This window comes from Anomaloglossus baeobatrachus, chromosome 1 (genome assembly GCF_048569485.1).
Source record: "Anomaloglossus baeobatrachus isolate aAnoBae1 chromosome 1, aAnoBae1.hap1, whole genome shotgun sequence".
Classification (NCBI taxonomy): Eukaryota; Metazoa; Chordata; class Amphibia; order Anura; family Aromobatidae; genus Anomaloglossus; species Anomaloglossus baeobatrachus.
This window is the reverse complement of record NC_134353.1, coordinates 272,736,247-272,757,837: the sequence shown is the minus strand read 5'-3', so window position 1 is coordinate 272,757,837 and position 21,591 is coordinate 272,736,247. Positions and strand designations below refer to the sequence as shown.

At 45.1% G+C, this 21,591-nt stretch overlaps 1 protein-coding gene across 1 annotated transcript in view; it reads left to right on the top strand.

Annotated features, from left to right (window-relative positions):
- The window catches only part of SEC24D (SEC24 homolog D, COPII component), a 164,588-nt gene that overhangs the window by 9,226 nt on the left and 133,771 nt on the right, over positions 1-21,591 (top strand). The window contains exon 2 of the mRNA XM_075350122.1: positions 20,986-21,171. Coding sequence (XP_075206237.1) covers positions 21,021-21,171 — 151 coding nt within the window. The 5' untranslated portion in view covers positions 20,986-21,020. The remainder of the gene's footprint in view (positions 1-20,985; positions 21,172-21,591) is intronic.

The following is a 21,591-nucleotide window of genomic DNA, read 5'->3' as shown; positions in this document are numbered from 1 at the left end:
GGCCAACCTTTGGGACCCTACTACCGTATAAATCTCAAATAGGGTGCCCAAGTTGCTGTTGCTGGACTTAGAGTTGGCTGAATATTACACAACACCATATTCTTCAAACTAGACACCTCCTTTATGTCTAGCAACATTATTGTAGGTTTTTAAGAAAAAAATCTGAGCAACTTGTCACATTCTGTTTTTGTAAGCAGCTTCTTTAGTGCTAAAAAAGCATGAGAGATGCCTTCAGAAAAAAAGCATCTTATGAACATAGTCTTTGAGCACATACACAGTGTTCTGGACCTAGTGTGCTTTCTTTTCCGGAGATGCTAGTGTCCTGTGCAGGAAAACGAGCTGTCCGTGCCCACAATTGGGATTACTAACACGGCATAATTTCGCTGTGTTTTCCGACTGAGAACATTTGCATCTCCTCAAAAGTAAATTGAGATACTGCAGCTCTGAATGTCGCTCCGCAGGTCATTTTACTGAGTGTAAAAGATGCACACTGGGCATGGGATTTTTAGAAATCCCATCTACTGTGCTTGTAATGTACAACATAGCGTTTTGTACTCAGCGAAAACACACTGTGTTCAAGATCTGTGTTAGCTAACACTGATAGTGTGCACTCACTCTAAAGCGGGCTTTACATGCTACGATATCGCTAGCAATTTCTAGCGATATCGAGCGTGTAAGTACCCGCCCCCGTCGCACATGCTATATCGTGTGATCGCTGCCGCAGCGAACATTATCACTATGGCAGTGTCACACACACTTACCTGATCGTCGTCGTCGCTGTGACTGTCGAACAATCCCTCCTTCAAGGGGGAGGGGCGTTCGGCGTCACCGCGACGTCACTAAGCGGCCGGCCAATCAAAGCGGAGAGGCGGAGATGAGCGGGACGTAACATCCCGCCCACCTCCTTCCTTCCGCATTGTGGCCGGCGGCAGGTAAGGAGAGGTTCCTCGCTCCTGCGGTGTCACACATAGCGATGTGTGCTGCCGTATGAGCGATGAACCACCTGGATAAACAACCATTACCGATTTTTGAGTTTGGGACGACCTCTCCATGGTGAACGATTTTCACCATTTTTGAGGTCGCTTAAGGTCGCTGGTAAGTGTCACACGCTGCGATATCGTTAATGACGCCGGATGTGCATCACTAACAACGTGACCCCGACGATAAAACATTAACGATATCGTAGCGTGTAAAGCCCCCTTAAGGCTATGTGTGCACGTTGCGTAATTTCATGCGATTACGCTGCGTATTGCACTGCAGCGTAAGTGCATACGTCCTGCGTCCTAGCACAGTCTATGAAGATTCTGCATAATCCATTTGCACGTTGTGTTTGAGAGTGCAGCGATTTGCATGCTGAAATTTTGATCCAAATCACTGTGCTCAAAAAAGTAACATGTCACTTATTTTGTGTGCTTTGGATACAGGTCCTGCTCTGTCTATGGGAGAGGCAGCATCCAGAGCGCATGAAATCGGCATCTATTCTGCAGACACACTGCATCCATTATGCACTGTTTCTGCAGCGATTTGAAGCGTACATGCACTGCCAAATCACTGCAGAATTTTCTCTAGTCCCTTCCACGACAGCATAGGAGGTTGTCTCTCCACGCCCTAATTGGGACAGGAAGTTCAAGAGGTTTAAAAGGACCCTCCCACCTCCCACAGCCAGTGTCTTTCCTGTCCCCATGGGGCATGGAGAGGTTTTGTTTTTCTCCTATGCTGTGGTGGCCGGCGAACTACAGTATATATTTTTTTTTTTCTTTTCTTTTTCCTTCTTCCCCTGTTACCTTAAGCCGGACAGCATCGGTCGGGCCTTCACCGCTCCTCCCTTGCTGTTCCCTCACGCTGTGGGGGACCGCTGCTCCAGCCTTCCGGATCCTCCTGAGGGGTGATGCAGGCTGTTGAGCTCCCCGGCCGGCGTCCTCCCTGAGCCGCCGGCCGCTTCCCGCATGCACGCTGCCGGAGCGATCCGGAAGTGCTCCCGGGGGCGGGACTTCCGGTCTTGCGGACTTCCGGTCGAGCGCTTCCGGTTTGCGGAGGCAGCGTGGAGGCACGCCGACGGTGACACGGCCTGCCCAGGACCAGATGCGGGAGGCGGGGAACGTGCACCGTCACTGGGGGGGCAGGCCCTTGTGCATAAGGGCTGCCACGAAGACATCAGTTCATGGTAAGCAACCGTGCTCCCTGTCATGTCTTCCGCTGCAGCTGCATCTGCAGAACCCAGTGTGCCCCCTGCTACTGTGAGTATGGAGGGGAATGGTCCCTCGGACATAGGTCTCATCAGATGATTTATGGCTCTATGGTCTGTGTTTTCTAGGAGGACAAGGCCACCAAGAAAACTGACAGAAATGAAAAATCAGAGAAGCCTGAGAAGTCAGAAAAAACTGACAAATCCGATAAGCCTGATAGACCTGACAGAGTGGAAAAAATTAAAAAATGTCCTATCTGTATAAAGAAGCTCCCTGCAGTATGGGATAAAAAGCTTTGCCAGCAATGTACGCCGAACAACCATCTCTGATAGATGAGTTGCGGTCCATGATGAAACAGGAGATTAGGGCCTCTCTGGCCTCCCTTCCTGTTCCTGGCCCTGCTCCTGACCCTGCTCCTGGCCCTGCTCCTGGCCCTGCTCCTGGACCCTCTCCTCCAAAAAAGAGGAGACTCCAGTCGACCCCATCTGATCAGGAGGACGCTGATTCCACCTCTGAGGGTCCTGATGAAGGATTTCCATCTGGGGGGTCTGACCAGTCCTTTCTATTTCACTCAGAAGAGTTGGAGGATCTTATTGGGGCAGTTAGGAGCACTATGGGTTTAGAAGAAGTGCAGTCTCTTCCTTCAATCCAGGACGAAATGTTTGCTGGCCTGAAGTCAGTCAAACAGTTGGGATTCCCAGTTCATGCCAATGTTTTGGATATTGTCTCTCAGGAATGGGAATTTCCTGAGAGGCGGGTACGGAGTGACCTTAGACGCCGGTTTCCTCTGGAACCTTCGGGACTGCATTGGGAGGTTCCAAGAGTAGACGTTCAGGTGGCTAGGGTAGCTAAGCAAACGGCTCTTCCCTTTGAGGATACTTCCCAACTGAAGGATCAGATGGATAGGAAAGTAGAGGGCCTGATGAAGCGGTCCTGGGAGGCATCGTCTTCCTCTATTCAAGCCAACATTGCCTCCACCTGCGTATCCAGGTCCCTAATTAGGTGGTTAGACCAGTTGGAGGCTCATATTTCCCAAGGGACCCCTAGGGAGGAATTACTGGAATCCCTTCCCTTGCTTAGGAAGGCTACCTATTTTCTGGCAGATACCTCGGTGGAATCTGTCCGCCTGGCAGCCAGGACCTCGGTGCTTTCTAACTCTGCCCGACGTGCCCTCTGGCTTAAGGCCTGGAGCGGAGACTCCACCTCCAAAATGAGGCTTTGTTCACTTCCGTTTAAAGGGGATTTAGTGTTTGGGCCTGCCCTGGATGATATCCTGGACAAGGCGACCGATCGTAAGGCCTTGCCCGATCCTAGACCTAACAGGAAGCGGTCCTTTCGTCCCTCGATGCCTCAGGCCTCCCAGCCCAGAGGGAAAGGGAAGGCTGGCAGGTGGAGCTATCCCAAAGGTAGAGGGAGAAACATCCTCATCCCTCCCCATCAGCAACGTCCTCAGCAGGACAAACAGTGACTCGGCCCGGGTGGGGGGAAGACTCTCAGCATTTTTTCCCCAGTGGCAGTCCATAACCACTTGCCAATGGGTTCTGAAGATCATCTCGGACGGTCTTCTCATAGAATTCCTTTCCCCCCCTCTTCCGGGTCTCCGAGTCACTGCGCTGGCGTCACCGGGTTCACAGGCTCTGTTGTACACAAAGATTATAGAGCTAGTGCACTCGGGGGTCGTTTCCCCAGTCCCGAGTCAGGAAGAAGGGGTAGGACACTACTCCCGTCTCTTCCTGGTCAAGAAGCCATCCGGCGACGTCCGTATCATTATCAATTTAAAACGTCTAAACCGTCAGGTCAGGTACCGGCGGTTCAAAATGGAGTCGGTGAAATCAGCTATTCCCCTGATAGGTCTACACCATCAGATGGCCTCTATAGATCTGAAAGACGCCTACTTCCATGTACCCGTCCATCCGGGACACAGGCAATACCTCAGGTTTGCGGTGCTTCACGGGGAGGAAGTACTTCATTTCCAATTCAATGTACTTCCCTTCGGGATCTCCTCAGCTCCAAGGATCTTTTCCAAGATCATGGCAGAGGTGGTCGCCTTCATAAGATTGCAGGGTATCTGTCTGGTTCCATATTTGGACGACTTTCTTCTCATGGCTCCATCTGCTCCAACCCTCCGGAGCCATGTGGAAAGGTCTTTGGGAATCCTTCGGTCTCTGGGATGGATTCCCAATCTCAAAAAATCACAGTTAACCCCCTCCTCCACTCGGCAGTTTCTCGGAGTGCTGCTGGACTCCGACAGACAGGCATCTTTTCTCCCAGAGGGCCACAGGATAGCTCTGTTAGCCAAAATATCAAAGCTTCGCAGGCAGGCTCGCCCGACGCTTCGAGCGGCTATGTCAGCTCTGGGTTCCATGACATCCTGCATTGCTTCAGTCAGGTGGGCTCAGGCCCATTCTCGGTGTCTCCAGGATCATATCCTGACACATTGGGACAGACTCCCGTCATCCCTAAACAGAAGGTTTCGCCTCTCGGAGTCCGTCTCCTCATCCCTTCTCTGGTGGCTGAGTCCCGCCAACCTGCGGGTGGGGGTGGCCTGGACTCAGAAACCCCTGGTTACACTGACCACAGATGCCAGCCTACGAGGATGGGGGGCAATGGTGGCAAATTCCCCATTTCAAGGGGTATGGAGTCCTTACGTCAGCTCCCAATCCTCCAACTACAGGGAGCTCAGGGCAGTCAGGGAAGCCCTCCTTGCGGCTCAGGACCTCGTCCGGGACTCTCACGTCCTGGTATATTCAGACAATGTCACAACAGTGGCACATCTCCGCCATCAGGGCAGTACCCGCTCAGGCGCCCTGAAGTCAGTATCCTCCCGAATCTTTCAATGGGCAGAACAATCTCTGCTCTCTCTTTCTGCGGTCCATCTGAAGGGCTCCCTCAATCTTCAGGCGGATTTCCTGAGTCGTCGGGATGTTCATCCAGGGGAATGGAGCCTGGATCAGGCGGTGTTCTGCTCTCTAGTGGCAAGGTGGGGTGCACCAGAGGTGGACCTCTTTGCCTCGGCAGGGAATCGCAAGGTCGCAACATATTTCTCCCTGAACCCAAGGGACGAGGCGTTAGGGGTAGACGCTTTCTGCCACAGTTGGTCCTTTCGCCTCGCTTACGCGTTCCCCCCTCTTCCTCTTCTCGCACGGGCCCTGAGGAAGATCAGAGACGAGGGGGTCCCAACTATACTGGTAGCCCCTCTGTGGCCTCGGAGGAGTTGGTACAGCCTGGTCATGACGCTAGGAATCGACGGCCCAGTCCTCTTAGGTTCGGACCCCAGCTTACTGTCACAGGGTCCGATTTTCCATCCGGCTCCCCAGAAACTCAACTTGGCTGCCTGGCTTCTGAGGCCCGGGCACTGAAGGCCCAAGGGCTTTCTGACAAAGTTGTGGCTACGCTACAGAAGAACCGTAAACCTGTGACTAATAGTATATACAACAAAATCTGGAAGAGATTTTCCTCCTGGTGTGGTTCTCGGCCTCCTGACCCTCTTCGGCCTAATATTGCGCAGATTCTGGACTTTCTCCAGAGTGGTTTAGACTTAGGTCTTAGGCCTAGCACCCTGAAAGTTCAGGTGTCAGCACTCAGTGCAGTCTTTGACACGGCTCTGGCAGATCATCGTTGGATCCGTCGGTTCTTTGTGTCCGCTGGTAGACTCTGTCCCCGTCAGAGGGTCCTGACGCCTCGCTGGGATCTCAATGTGGTCCTTACAGGACTATCTCAGTCTCCGTTTGAACCTCTGTGCTCTTGTAACATTCGTTCCCTTTCTCACAAGACTGCTTTTCTTGTGGCTATTACATCTGCTCGCAGAGTCGGCGAACTTCAGGCTTTGTCTGTTAGGGAACCTTACCTGACCATCAGAGATGACAGCATTGTTTTTCAGCTGGACCCTTCCTTCCTTCCCAAGGTGGTTTCGGATTTTCACCGTTCGCAGTCCATCGTCCTGCCTTCCTTCTGTCAGAATCCTCGGACTCCGGGTGAGGAAGTGTTTCATTCTTTGGATGTCCGTCGGATAGTGTTGCACTACCTAGAGGTTACTGCTTCTTGGCGCCTTGATTCTAACCTGTTCATCCAGCCCTTTGGCCGCAATAAGGGCAAGAAGGTGGCTAAGAGTACCGTCGCCAACTGGATTGTGCGGGCAATTAGAGATGCATACCTCGCTCAGCATCTCTCTCCACCTACTGGATTCACGGCGCACTCCACCAGGGCTACCTCTACCTCCTGGGCCGAACGGGCAGGGGCCTCCCCTGAGCAGATCTGCAAGGCGGCTACGTGGTCTTCGCTCCATACCTTCACGAAGCATTATCGTCTGGATCTGGATTCCAACAGGGATTTGGCCTTTGGCAGGAAAGTCCTGCAGGCTGTGGTCCCCCCCTAGGTATCAATTCTTTGGTATTCCTCCTATGCTGTCGTGGAAGGGACTAGAGAAATAAGAATTATTCTTACCGATAATTCGATTTCTAGGACCTTCCACGACAGCAGGTAATTCCCTCCCCTATGTATTCATATATTCCTGAATGTGTAGTACTTCTCATATGCTATGGATTCTTTGTAAGACACTGGCTGTGGGAGGTGGGAGGGTCCTTTTAAAACTCTTGAACTTCCAGTCCCAATTAGGGCGTGGAGAGACAACCTCCTATGCTGTCGTGGAAGGTCCTAGAAACCGAATTATCGGTAAGAATAATTCTTATTTCAGCATGGACACTACGCAACTTGCGCACATAGCCTTAGGCTTCGTTCAGACAGCCGTAGATACTCTCATCTGAGAGAATTAAGTTGATTTTGTCAATGACACTATGATCAAGAGTTGATCAGTTTGATCCTAGTGCCAGTATAGTGTGATCCGATTCTTTCGGATGAGAGAATTTGATCATTGCGAGAACCAAATTTTTCTATCTTCTCCAGTCTATGAGTCCACGGAAATTGGACTGCATTTGGATGACATCTGAGTGCAGTCTGATGTTTTGTATGCATCCATAGACCTGACTGGGTGCTCACCATCTGATTTGTGCTGCCACTTGCAGTTGCTGACCTTTTTTCTCATCTTGATATGGAAAAAATAGTGATCGGCACTGCCCCATAGTATAAGGGTATGTGCGCACGTTGCTTTTTACCTGCTTTTTACCTGCTTCTTTGCTGCTTTTTCTTCAGCGCTGTTTAATGCCAAAATGGATGTGTTCTTCTATTCAAGCAAAGTCTATGGGAATTTGGGTTTCTTGTTCACACTATGTTGTTCAAAATGCTGCCTTTTTGTGGCAGAACTTTGGTCAAAAACTCAGCTTTGCAGTGCAAAACCCAAATGGCAAAAACAATTGACATGTTGCTTCTTTGAAAAGCTGAGTTTTTGACCAAAGTTCTGCCTCAAAAAGGCAGCATTTTGAACAACATAGTGTGAACAAGAAACCCAAATTCCCATAGACTTTGCTTGAATAGAAGAACACATCCATTTTGGCATTAAACAGCGCAGAAGAAAAAGCAGCAAAAAAGCAGGTAAAAAGCAACGTGCGCACATACCCTAACATTGTAGTGAGTGCTATCTGATTAAACATTGTCCATGTTATATGCTTGTGTGAGTGCAGCCTAAGGGGTACTTTGCACACTACGACATCGCAAGCTGATGCTGCGATGCCGAGTGCGATAGTCCCCGCCCCTGTCGCAGCAGCGATATATGGTGATAGCTGGCGCAGCGAAAATTATCGCTACACCAGCTTTACATGCACTCACCTTGCCCTGCGACATCGCTCTGGCCGGTGACCCGCCTCCTTATTAAGGGGGCGGGCAGTGCGGCGTAATAGCGACGTCATACGGCAGGCGGCCAATAGAAGCGGAGGGGCGGAGATGAGCAGGACGTAAACATCCCGCCCACCTCCTTCCTTCCGCATAGCCGACAGGAGCCGCGGTGAAGCAGGTAGGAGATGTTCCTCGCTCCTGTGACTTCACACACAGCGATGTGTGCTGCTGCAGGACCGAGGAACAACATCGGACCGTTGCGTGAGTGTAATTATGGAATTCGCCGACGCTACACCGATGATACGATTACGACGCTTTTGCGCTCGTTAATCGTATCATCTAGGCTTTACACACTACGATGTCGAGAGCGACGCAGGAAGTGCATCACTTTCGACATGACCCCCCCGACATCGCACCTGCGATGTCGTAGTGTGCAAAGTACCCCTAAGGCTACGTGCCCACAGTCCAGGACACAGCATGTCTTCTCCTGCAGGGCCATGAGTGCTCTCCGTAGGAGACAGTAGCTACCCGTGCCCACAATCAGGGGAGAACACTTGTGGTTCCACAGTAATAAATTGACCTGCTGCTGCTCGGGAAGCCGCACCTCATGTCAGTTTACGCTTCAGGAAAAACAAGCAGAGTGGGTATGGGACTTCTAGAAATCCCATCCACTGCGCTTGTATTGTACAACAAAGCGTTTTGGACACAGCAAAAACATGCTGCATCCAAAACACTGTGAACTCTGATTGTGGGCAGTGCACGCAGCCTAAAGGTGAGGTAAGACACACTGGATGACTGCATCTGGACCAGTCTATGTCCACTATGATGGCTTTTTGTCGTATGATTTGTCTCCACAATCGTGCGGAGATTGTCTCTCTGCAACTGAACGGACCTTCAGTCTTGTGTTCAGTTACAGCATGTGGTGACCCCCTAAATAGTATGAATTGGTTAAACCTGTCTCTCTGTGCAATTAGTAGGTGCTCAGAGAAAAAAAGTCAATTAGGTAAAGAATAGCTCTGGCACACTTATGGAATGAAGACAAGAAGAAAAGTATTTTTGCTGCTTAATATTTATTTGTGCATAAAAAATAGATTAAATCTCATCCCAACGTTTCGACCAAATATTAGTGGTCTTTCTCAGGGGTAGGATTTATCTGAGATAATAACGATAAAGAAAAGCATAATTAATATACCATTTTTCTCTGTATCACAAAGATTTTTACAAAAGCAGGATCATGATGTTTGGTCTAACACGTATATCTGACAAAATATAAGCACAAAATTTGGGAGAATTATGTATTTATATGATACAAAGATATTATCAAAAGTGGGGAACATTAATCACCTCCTATCTGGGGAACTATAGGTTATCAAGTCATATAGAGGATAGAATTTGCAAACATACACCCACCTATGGGGAAAACAGGGCTAATAGGTAGTTTGTGACTGGAGATCGTCACCTTAGGATATTGAGTTAGATAATCCTGTAATCCTGAATAAGGAATAGAGACAATAAGTACAACATACAAAAATGCAGAAATGTATGTATAGCGAGGGGTATAATTAATGATTACAATATGCATATATCATAACTACCTTATGCACTGGTATCATGTGATAATAAATGAAATCCGTGTCCAAGAATAGGACATTGTATGAGTCTGTTAAAGACGTATAAAGGAGGCTAAATGGATACATATATCAAAGTTAGTATGGTTTATATCTTATATCATGAGAAAGGATTTTTTACAAAAATCAAGGTATCTCTAATAAAATGCATACTGTATCTATTGGTAGTTGGAACCATATGCAAATAGATATCAATATACCGAGAGTGGAGGCAACATACAGCAAGTGTCTACCTGATACGTTCCGCTTACATGAAAAGCAAAAGATGTATAAATAACCAGGAAGAAAGAGTTTTTTCTTTTTATCTGTGTGGTATAAACAACTTATATTAGATACATGGTAAAAACCAAGGAACAAATCCTATGTGAATTAACACCAGTATAAGGCACACCCAATAATGAATATACGAGTTAGGTTATTATATATTACCTTTTTGTGGTAACTGGGATTGATAGAATAGAAGAGTTGCCAATGTGGAAAAGACACTCATCAAAGAAAAGGTTATAGGGACCTAGTAAATGCATAATGAATAAATGGCAATAAATAACAATGGCACTAAATAAGTGATCCATGTAGGCTTTATACAAGAAATGCCTGCACAATCAATTACCTTAGTATGGCAATATATGTGCATAGTTGGAAGCCGTGAAGGGCTATGCAGATGTAAGTCTAAAGTGGGACATAAATAGGAGTGAGTGACAGTTTACCAAGGACGCAGCATATGGGAGTTACTGGTCCGTTGTAGATAGTACATACCTTTACATTGGTGACACAGGGTATAGGCCCTCAGGAGAGTGTGCATTCTGTTTGTGGCCAGTTATATATACTGCGGCTGGTAATGTGCCCTCCTTCCTGCTTCTTGTGCAGTGGAACGCAGCGTGCTGGCCGGTGGAGCGCACGCCGCGCATGCGCGGTGTAGGTGTCCCACACCATGCATGTGCAGGGTACGCAGCACGGGCCAGAGTGTGGGAAGGACCGTGGGGCGGTATCTGGAAGTGCTGCACGTGTTGTGCGTGTCCAGTGACGGATATATGTATCCATTTAGCCTCCTTTATACGTCTTTAACAGCCTCATACAACGTCCTATTCTTGGACACGGATTTCATTTATTATCACATAATACCAGTGCATAAGGTAGTTATGATATATGCATATTGTAATCATTATTTTCATTGATTATACCCCTCGCTATACATACATTTCTGCATTTTTGTATGTTGTACTTATTGTCTCTATTCCTTATACAGGATTACAGGATTATCTAACTCAATATCCTAAGGTGACGATCTCCAGTCAAGCCCTGTTTTTTGGCGCCTTCTCTCTGCTGTGATCGCCGTCCTCCTTCAATTCAGCCCAGTGTGGATAACGCATCTATGTCATCCACGTAGGCCTGCATTACGGTCCTGCACAGATGCACTGTGATCTGCCCTGCTGAGGACAGATCAGAGTACAGTAATGTGCAGGCGCGAGGTAAGGTCAAAGACCGCCTGCACATGCGCACTACAATAATTTGATCTGCCCTTCACTTCTATTATGTGAATGGAGCTTTAGGCTACATTCCCTCAATAAATAGTTTTGTGAGTTTTTGGTGATGCAGATTTTCTCCGGCATTTCTGCACCAATTAGCTCTTTCACGTTTTCTCCGTGTGTTTGAGTGACTTTTTACCTGCATATTCATTGTGTTTTATAGTCTGCTATTTTTGTATCTTTTTAGTATGTCATGTTTTACATAAAGCGACATTGTTTTTGATAAGTTTTATTTGGCTTTGACAACTTTACTGATAAACTTGTGTGGATTTTTAGTGAGTTTTCTGCAGTGCATATGTGTTTTTGCGGAACTCTGTGTCATCGCAAGAGAAATTGACACATTGCTGATTTCAAACACGGAACACAGGTCAGATTACGCAGTGTAAAAACAGCACAGTGGACATGAGATTTCTATGGATCCCATCCACCTTGCTAGAACTTTTAAACGCTGTGCTTTTGCGTAGCAAAAATATAGAGGGTCAAAAACTCATTCTGGGAACTTAACAATCATGGTCTAGCCGTGATTTTCATGGCTGGAACAGATACCCATTGTAATCTATGGTAATATTTACATGTCTGTGTTTCTTTGTATCTTGTATGTCCGATATTTCTAATTTTCATTAGAGTCTTGGATCAAAATTACTCATACAAGTGAATGGGTCTTTGACAATAACAACACAGTGATTAGCATTGTTATAGATCAGAGCATTTTAAGTTTAGTTATTTTTAACCTGAAATATTGACCAAACAATGATTAACACCAAATACAAATCACTTAAAAAAAAAAAAATCACTGTTGCCTGAATGAGACCTATTGGAGAGTGTCACAAGCTTCAGGGAAGTGAACATTTCAACTATGGATTTGCACAGGTAAAATGTGCAGTGAATTACAGTACTGCCATGTTGATGAGATTTGAACCAATTATTGTAACAGCAAACCAATTATTTAAAGAGCATCATAAAATTTCATCCTTTATTAATTCAAAATATTAAAAAAGAAAAAACAATGTTTTTTCCTTTCCAATTTAATAAACAACTCACTAAGCCACCAAGGTTAACAATCTATTCAATTGGGTCCAGTTCAGTGTCGACCGCCCAACATATCACATATGAACTGAAGATGGTCACTCTGATGGCCACTAAATGTCATACAAAAAACACAAAAAAACCCACAATAGACAGAACAAAAAACAGTGATTTTGCTAAAACGCAACGGACAGTGGTCCTTTTAGAAAAACTTAGCAAAACAAACAATTTAAATCCAAATAAATATGTTTACTCAATGGAATGCTGACAGTGGTCAGACCTAGGAGAAAAACATATATCATAGTATAGGACAAGGAATTATCTCACCGCGTCCCTCTATGTCAGGGTGTGCAGGGTCTCCTTGAGTACTGGGTCCAGAGACTAGTCCAGATCTAACTATCCCTATCAACTCCTAGAGAACAAAAATAACAAAACACCTGCTCACCTGAACTCCCGTCCTAACAAGGACGGTCCACAACTATATATCAAGCTGGATCCCTGTAATGACCCTAGCTGCGTCCCGACGCGTTTCGTCCTCAGTGACTCCTCAGGGGACATATTGCTTCAAATAGGTAAGGTCTTTGCTGCCAGCTGTCATACACCCATAGTGCTAGAGAACCCGGCACAACCAAAGTGGGGTCTTTTAAACACAATAGTTTCACATCTACTTCAATCAGGTAGGTTTAAACTCACCTGGCATTGATTCCATCAGAGCTGTGCATTATGGTGCCATTATTCCAGTCACATCATCCTCGTGTTCTTTAGCTTCTTGGAAGGCATAGCATGCGTTCCATTTGGAGTAACGCCCCCTACATCCAGAAGCATAAGAGGAGGAGATAACTTTCTCCTCATTTACTGTGACACGCATCGTACACTCTGTCAGGCACGATGCTCACAGGAACAGGGGATACGGAAGGCGTGCGTTCCATCTGGAACCACGCCCCCCAATATCCGGACATTCGGTGAGGGACAGGGAGCTCCTCCTCCCAGCCGTGCGTATTGCGCGTTAAACTAATGACCGCGCTTTGACCTATTGGATGCAGAGGGAGGGGGAAATAAAAACCGAACTCCTCCTATATCCGCCCACTCACTGAGAGGAATGCGTGCGTTCCATCCGGAACCACGCTCCCCAGTGCCCGGACATCCGGTGAGGGACGGAATACTCCTCCTTCCAGAATGCATAGCGTGCGTTCAATTAATGATCATGCTCTGACCTCACGGATGCAGTGGGAGGGGGAGAGAGAAACCAAACTCCTGCTATATCCACCCACAATACAACCCCGCTCAATACGAACACAGACAGAGGGGAACAATAGTGGTGATATTTTCCAGGGGGATAAAAGCAAACGCATCTCATTCCATCCTACGTAGCTGACAAACTCTTCATTAAAATGTACAGAGACTAACTCTCTCTAATACATATTTTTTTATGTCCATACCACTAGATAGATGATCAATTATTAACCCCCTCCACAAAAATGGTATAGAATAGTTTCAGAGTTCAGTATCTGCTAGTGGAAAACATGTCTTTATTACATCCTTCACAGATCTCCAAAATAGGAGAAAATCCGTCCACAATAAAGTGTCAGATATTTTGATATAAATGTAATATACTTAAAAGGCACCAATACCGCAATTATAATGTGAATAGTGTCAGATTTTTATATGACAACAAAAAAGGTGTATATCACCCTCCTGGTGACTCCATTACAGGCGTGTATTAATCTGACAAGAACATCAATCCTGTATATCCACCTCCATATACAATTAATTAATAGAAGAGGACAAACTTAAGGTAGTTATGTGGTGCAGGGAAAACCAAATCTACAGACACTTAGATGAAACTGTTAAAAAGAAGTTGCTCATTCAGACCTTTCGGGGATAGTCTCCAACTTAAACATCCATTTTGTTTCTCGCTCTAGGATGATTTTATCCCAATCTCCTCCCCTTCTTGGTTTTGGAACCTTATCAATACCAGTAAATCTCAGGACCCCTACATCTCCATTATGTCTCTCAGTAACATGTCTTGGCACTGCAGTGTCTCTTTGATGTTCAACATCGCCAAGGTGTTCCCCTACCCTTCGCCTGAACTCACGAATAGTTTTGCCTATGTACTCAAGGTCACAAACACAATCGATTTTATAAATTACACCCTGTGTCTGGCAATAAATAAAGTGACGTATTTCATATTCCTTTCCATTTACATGACTTCTAAAGGTCTTAGTCACTTGTATGGCGGGCCAGGCGACACATCCTGAACATTTGAAGGAGCACTTCACTCATCGCATCAACCAATTTGTCCTCTGTAGAACGAATGAAATGACTATGGACCAATCGATCGGCCAAGGATTTGCCCTTTTTGTACGTGATTTGTGGTCGACCCGACAAAATAGGGCATAAATCCTTGTCCATCTTTAAGATGGACCAGTGTTTGTTAAGTATTTGGTGCACACCTTCAGCACCATTATCGAAGGTAGTTATAAATCTGGTGATGCCATCCTGGGTTTCAATCTTGTTCTTGGGGATCAGAAGTTCCGATCTCGGTCTCACCCTTGCTTTTTCATATGCTTTATTGATAATGGTCCTGGGATAGCTTCTCTCCTGAAATTTGGCACTGAGATCCCTAGCTTGAGTTCGGAAGTCTCCCCCCTTGGAACAATTTCTTTTGATGCGAAGAAATTGCCCTTTAGGGATCCCCCTCTTTAAATGTCTAGGGTGGCAGCTATCCCATTGGAGTAGGGAATTCGATGCTGTAGGTTTTTGATAAGTAGAGGTCTGAAGCCCCCTTCAGCGTCCCTACGTACCAGAATGTCAAGAAAGGGCAAAGTTCCTCCCTCTTCAGGTGATTAGGTAAATCTTAGGCCAATGTTGTTATTGTCAAGGCTCGCTATGTAATCAGATAACTCCTCCCTGGGGCCATTCCAGACCACCAGGATGTCATCGATATAGCGAGCCCATATTTCAAACTGTTTTGTCACTTCCTCCGTCTCATGTATAAAAATCCTCGTCTCCTCCCACCAACCCAGGAGCAAATTAGCATACGAGGGAGCACAAGGGCTCCCCATCGCTGTGCCCCTGAGTTGGTGGTAAAAATGGCCATCAGAGAGGAAGACATTTCTAGTCAAACAAAAATTCAGGAGTCTCAGAACAAAATCATTATTCTGTTGATATTGAACACCTCTTGTAGAAAGAAAGTATTTCACAGCCTCCATTCCTTTGTCATGTGGAATTAAATTATAATGTGAATAGTGTCAGATTTTTATATGACAACAAAATAGGTGTATATCACCCTCCTGGTGACTCCATTACAGGTGTGTATTAATCTGACAAGAACATCAATCCTGTATATGCACCTGCATATACAATTAATTAGTAGTAGCGGACAAAATTAAGGTAGTTATGTGGTGCAGGGAAAACCAAATCTACAGACACTTAGATGAAACTGTTCAAAAAAAGTTGCTCATTCAGACCTTTCGGGGATAGAGTCTCCAACTTAAACATCCATTTTGTTTCTCGCTGTAGGATGATTTTATCCCAATATCCTCCCCTTCTTGGTTTTTGAACCTTATCATCTATTGTGTTTTTTTTCTTGTGTTTTTTGTATGACATTTACTGGCCATCAGAGTGACCATCTTTAGTTCATATGTGATATGTTGGGCGGTCGACACTGAACTGGACCCAATTGAATAGATTGTTCACCTTGGTGGCTTAGTGAGTTGTTTATTAAATTGGAAAGGAAAAACCATTGTTTTTTCTTTTTTAATATTTTGAATTAATAAAGGATGAAATTTTATGATGCTCTTTAAGAGATTTGAACCAATCACAAGTGGCAATGATCTCTTGTATCAACATGTGATTACTGGAGAGAGTACACGGGAGGAAACCAGTGTCGATTTCATGATTGAAATGCAACGGATTTGACACACATTTCACTTTTTACATTGCAAATAGTGCAGTCCTCAGCGAATATTGCAGCATAAAATTTGAAATCTGCCGCACTGGTCAATACATTCCTGACTTTTTTTTTTTTAGCAGTATATGGATGAGATTTCATCCACAATGCTGCTACTTAACATATAGTGGATTTTCAGAAAAATCCAAGCACAAATATATATATATATATATATATATATATATATAATATAATATAATATAATATATATATATATATATATATATATGTATATATATATAATGTGTGTGTGTGAAATAAGTATTGAACACATCACAAGCAGATTTGTGAAGGTCCTAATGATAGGGTGAACCTCTTAAACACATGAACAAAGAGAGGCACAAAAAAAAACCATGGAAAGTCATGACAACAGTTTATATCTATCAGTAATTAGTAAGCAATCCTGTCACTCAGTGAAAAATAATATGAGCTGATTCAACTGATGACCTTTCCAAAGGTGTCTCATTATGAGTGCCACATAAGAATCATCTCATGATGTTTAACACTAGAACTACTGAGGTAGTCATTTTGACTACTTTGCACCATGTATTTCTATATAGGTGTCACAAGTCCAGTAGTTCTAGTGTTAAAACCAGTGAACTGTCTCCAGACCTTTGATTGGGAGATTCATTAAAAGTGAAAAACCCAGGTACAAGGCCCAAACAAAATTTGTCGAACTCTACCCTTAGCTGAGAGAACAAAGTTTGTTAAAAAAAATAAAGGTTGGATGGTGAAAAAAGAACAGAAGTATTGTGTTCGCCACAACCTGAAATTTTACTACCTTCATTACATTGCTATCTCAAATTTCATTGGAAGTGAAACGAGAAAACTTACCTCCCTCAGGGAATTGGAAACTTCTTCAGGTATTTCAGTACTGCTATGCAATGTGTTTGGTATGTTACCTGCCTGTGAACACTTTCTTATACCGTGAATGGTGCTCTTTGAAAGGAATATGTCAGATCAACCCACCCAAATCGCATACTGTATATGAGTTGTATGTCTTTGAAATCTAAATCCATCAACCTCTTTACATCTTCTGTTGCTGCCATGGAGACTAATTCGTGTTTTCATTCATATCCACATGAAGGGTGGGGACACCACTCCAGCGGCTTTCTTTTATTCCACTGGTCCTATCTGTCTCAGGCAGTTTCTGATCTCTTTCTGGCTCTCATAGACTTGCACTGAGTGCCCTTGACATAACTTCTGACTTCCGCCAAGTCAAATGTTGCTTTCACACTATGGCACTGCAGGGCCGATAAAAGGTGAAAACGCCGCAGGGTGAGTATAAGGCTGGGGTCACACTAGTGTATAGCATCCAACGCAAGAGAATCGTTCCATTGTGCTAAAGACGTGACATGCGAGAATTTGATCCCAGGTGTGGAGAAAATGGGAGAGATTGCCCCAGTCAGGGTAAAATGTTTGGGGTTGATGTTAGCTGTGAATTGACAGCTGGCATCAAGCCCAGGGGGTTAGTAATGGATAGCCTATCAGACACCTCATTACTAACCCAGCAAATGTTGAGTTAAAAAAACACAGACACAGGGAGGAAAAAAGTTTATTTGAATAAACAGGCCCTCATACTCCCTTGTTCACCAATTTTGTCTCTTCAAAATAAATCCGGGAAATTCCAACGTAATCCAGAGAGTAATGTTGCACAATGCCCATCGATTCCTATATAGGTGCATTCTGAGAATGTTCTCAGAACAAGACTCCATAGTTTTCTGCCAGCCAGCAGCAGGCAAGGAATTTCTCACGAGTGCTGATGTCAGTAACTCAGTTGCTGTGTGCTAATGTCATCAAGCTGCACACTTGTGTCACAGAAAAAGAGCTGGGCAGGAAGCTGAGGATGGATTGAGGGAAGTTTTGACCATGGGCCCCATGGAGTCTTTGTCTCCAAAAAACAGGCCAGATTGCCTTCATTAGTAACCTCCTTGCATGGGCCCCCTCCACCTCCGGACCCCGGTGCAGCTGCATCAGCAGTAATTTCGCCCCTGTGTTGATTTCCAATAATATTCAGATAAATACATGCTGTATCTTGGGATTTGATTAGTATACAGTGTTAATAAGGCAAGGTTACAGGAAACCTGTTCGCTCCCCATGTCCCCTAAACCGCCCCAGTCCTAATTTGTTTCAAACAAGCTCATTTTGGTGGCTTCTTTCCTTGTGTATAAGCCTAAATTTTGGCCTGTGTTTGATTGGGTTGAGGTCTGGGGAATGGGGGGGGCAATCAAGCACCTCTACTGCATTGTCAGTGAACCATTTCATTGCCAGTCTCAACCTATGCTTTATATAGTTGTCCTGCTGGAACACAGTCATTCTTTTCATACCTATAGTATTCGAGTGTACGAAGTAATTCGCCTTTAAGGATACTCACATATAGGTTAGCATTGAGACGACCATCGATCCTAGTCAAGTATCCAACAGCTTTGGCTGTGAAACAACCACATATCATCAGGCTTCCTCCACGGAAATTGACAATTACTTCAATTTCTTGATCCATAAACCCCTTTTACCCTTGTTTATTTCAAACCCATTTGCACCCATTTAGAGCTTCCAAATCATCCATTCCAAATCTTCAACTGTCCACTTTTCATACTTTTTTACAACCTCGAGCTGATGCTTCTTATGTCACTGCAGTTTCTAAGTTACTAGAGACTTGTGACAGGATCTGGGCCAGAGTCTCTCTTTGCCATCTGAGACGCCTCATATTAAACGTATTTCCTTTCCTTTGGTGCTGAAAGCTTTAATGTCAGATTTGCTTTTCAGCAGCTTCTGACTCCTGGCCTCAGGTGTTTAAGGTTGGTGACCACTTCCTTCCCCTATATATGGTCACATCTCCCAGTAGAGGGAACCAGTTATTCTGAATCCATTCTGCATCCTGGTTTTGAGGTGGAAGGAGCTAGTAGAGCCCTTGTTGCAGTCAAGCGGTGTAGGCTGCAATCCTGGTGTCTGACTGCAGCCGTGAAGCTGGGCTTTATCCTTTTGTTGTTTCCACTGTCTGTTGTATCTTCCCTTCATGCTTTATTAGGGCAGCGGTGAGACTAGTGATCCCTACTTTCCAGATCACTAGCCAGGGTTATTACAGGGTCTCTTAGAGCTACAGGTATCCTGCTCGGTGACAGGTGCAGAACCTGTATAGGAACTGGCTAGGAGTGCAGGGTGCAGGTGAGTACAGGTGGTCCATCTTCCCTCTCACTAGCACCAGGGCCCATTGTTGTTTACGTGTTCCTGGTGTACCCCTTGCTTGTTGTGGTCAAACCCCTGTTTGTTGTGTTTCTCGCAGTACGCTGGACCTTCCCCAAGTCCGTAGGTGACGTCTTATGATGATATTGAAGTCAAAGCTTCTTCATGTTTTTTTGGCTCACCATTGCAGACTTGTGTAACATGCATCGCATGGTGCTTGTATGGACGTCTGTGATCTCATTAATATGAAGCATACGAGCCACCTCCACTGCTGGATTTATCATGCCAGAACTGATTGACCTTATGAAGAGCTGACTTGTTCACTCTGATATTTTACCTGGACGTCCAGCTTTTATCATTTGAAAAGATGAATATAATTCATTTTGTATTCTTCCAAATGTCTTGGCACTCACATGATGCAGTCTGGTAATTTTCTTGGCCTAGAAATATTGATGAGCTGGATGATGCTGTTTCTCTTTTCTTGGCAAATCTTCATGACTAGTCCTCACTTCGTACCAGTGAACTTTCGCTTGGGAATCAACCTAAAAACACACTGCACTATTAGGGAATGTGAGTATAGGTTGTAATTTGTAGTATAAAAAAAGAAAAAGATTTTTCCACCTCCTGGAGCTGGTGCTGTCCCTAGATATGCTCCCAACAATATTCAGTTTCAACATGCCGACCCTTTTTTACTATACGAGATAAGCTGGCCATTCTGTAGGTAAAAGGGGAATAAGTCGATACTAGGGGTACCTAGCAGCGACTTTCTGTCTTATTGGCCAAAAGCGACAGGGTGTGTGGACATTTAGTAAAATGTCCAACGATCAATATACCGAATCTGTCTTTTTGATATGTCTGTTCTTCAAGATATCAGAAGTAAAAATAAAGTGAGGCCACTTTACAAGTTTTCTTGGCTGAGAAACTCCTACTCCACTGTATCTCCAGGACTATTTTAAATAGTTGTTTTATGTATTTTGAATGCAAAGTAATTGGAAAAATATCCGCGTTTTGTTGCACAGTGGCTTGTCATCTGATCTTTTGTGCTTTGCTGCTGCTCTGACTTGTGATTCAGCCGGTCTAGGTCTCCTCCTTCTGTTATATTCTGCATCATCCTGTCTGACATTACCAGTGATCTTGTTGACTAAGGATTAGAAATGAAAACAAGTAAAACTATTCCAATGCCGAGTGTCCAAAGCTCATGCTTCTGCCACGTCTACCAACGAGCACATACTTCCCTCCCCTTTCATCATGTAGAAACAAAACCTCGGGAACTACTGCCTCGCTCCCAGCTCATCAGACCAGTCAACCTGTTGGATTTAGAGGTGGAATTTCTCAGTACATAGCTCGTATAAAGCATAATGAATTGACAGTTGTGGCCAATCTCCACTGCTATTTTAAGGAGTCATTAAATTTGATTTGTGTTAAGACAGAACCTAACCATTTGTTGAGCTACTGCTTAGTGGTAGCAGTGTACAGTTTCTCAGTTATATTCCTGGGCTTGCTAAATCTACAGTAGATGTAGAGTTCAGACTGTGTTACACTATATTTCTACTTCTTATCTTTACTGCTATCAGTCAATAGTTAAGGGAGCAAACAACCAGATAAGAGCAGAAATATTCCTCCACCTAGTTCATGCAGAATGATATGTGAGTACTTATAATATACTGTACACTTAGTAATTATATTCAGGATGCCACTTGTTTGCTTGCAGACTTTTTTTTTTTTAACAGCGTACTGTGTTATGTTCTTTGTTCTAGAGGACAGAAGAATATTTGTAGCTGCTAATGAAAGAATGAGCCAGCAAGGGTATGTGACCTCTCCGCCGTACTCCCAACCTCAGCCTGGATTGGGGGGTTTTCCGCAAAGCTATGGAACTCCTGTGATGTCACCGTCATATTGCCATTCTGGTGCTACAAACATTGTATCTCCTCCACCACAGCCAGGTGAGACTTCATTTGTAACCAACTAGTTGGTGTAAAGGGGACTTTACACGTAGCGACATCGCTAACGAGATGTCGTTGGGGGTCACGGAATTCGTGACGCACATCCGGCCTCGTTAGCGACGTTGTTGCGTGTGACACGTACGAGCGACCGCTCACAATGCAAAATACTCACTAAATTGTTGATTGTTGACACGTCGTCCATTTCCCAAATGTCGTTGCTGATTGTGGACGCAGGTTGTTCGTCCTTCCTGAGGCAGCACACATCGCTACGTGTGACACCCCAGGAACGACGAACAACACTGGATCTGTGTCCTCCGGCAACGAGGTGGGCGTGACTTTCATGCTTCTGCTCTCCGCCCCTCCGCTTCTATTGGACGCCTGCCGTGTGACATCGCTGTGATGCTGCATAAACCGCCCCCT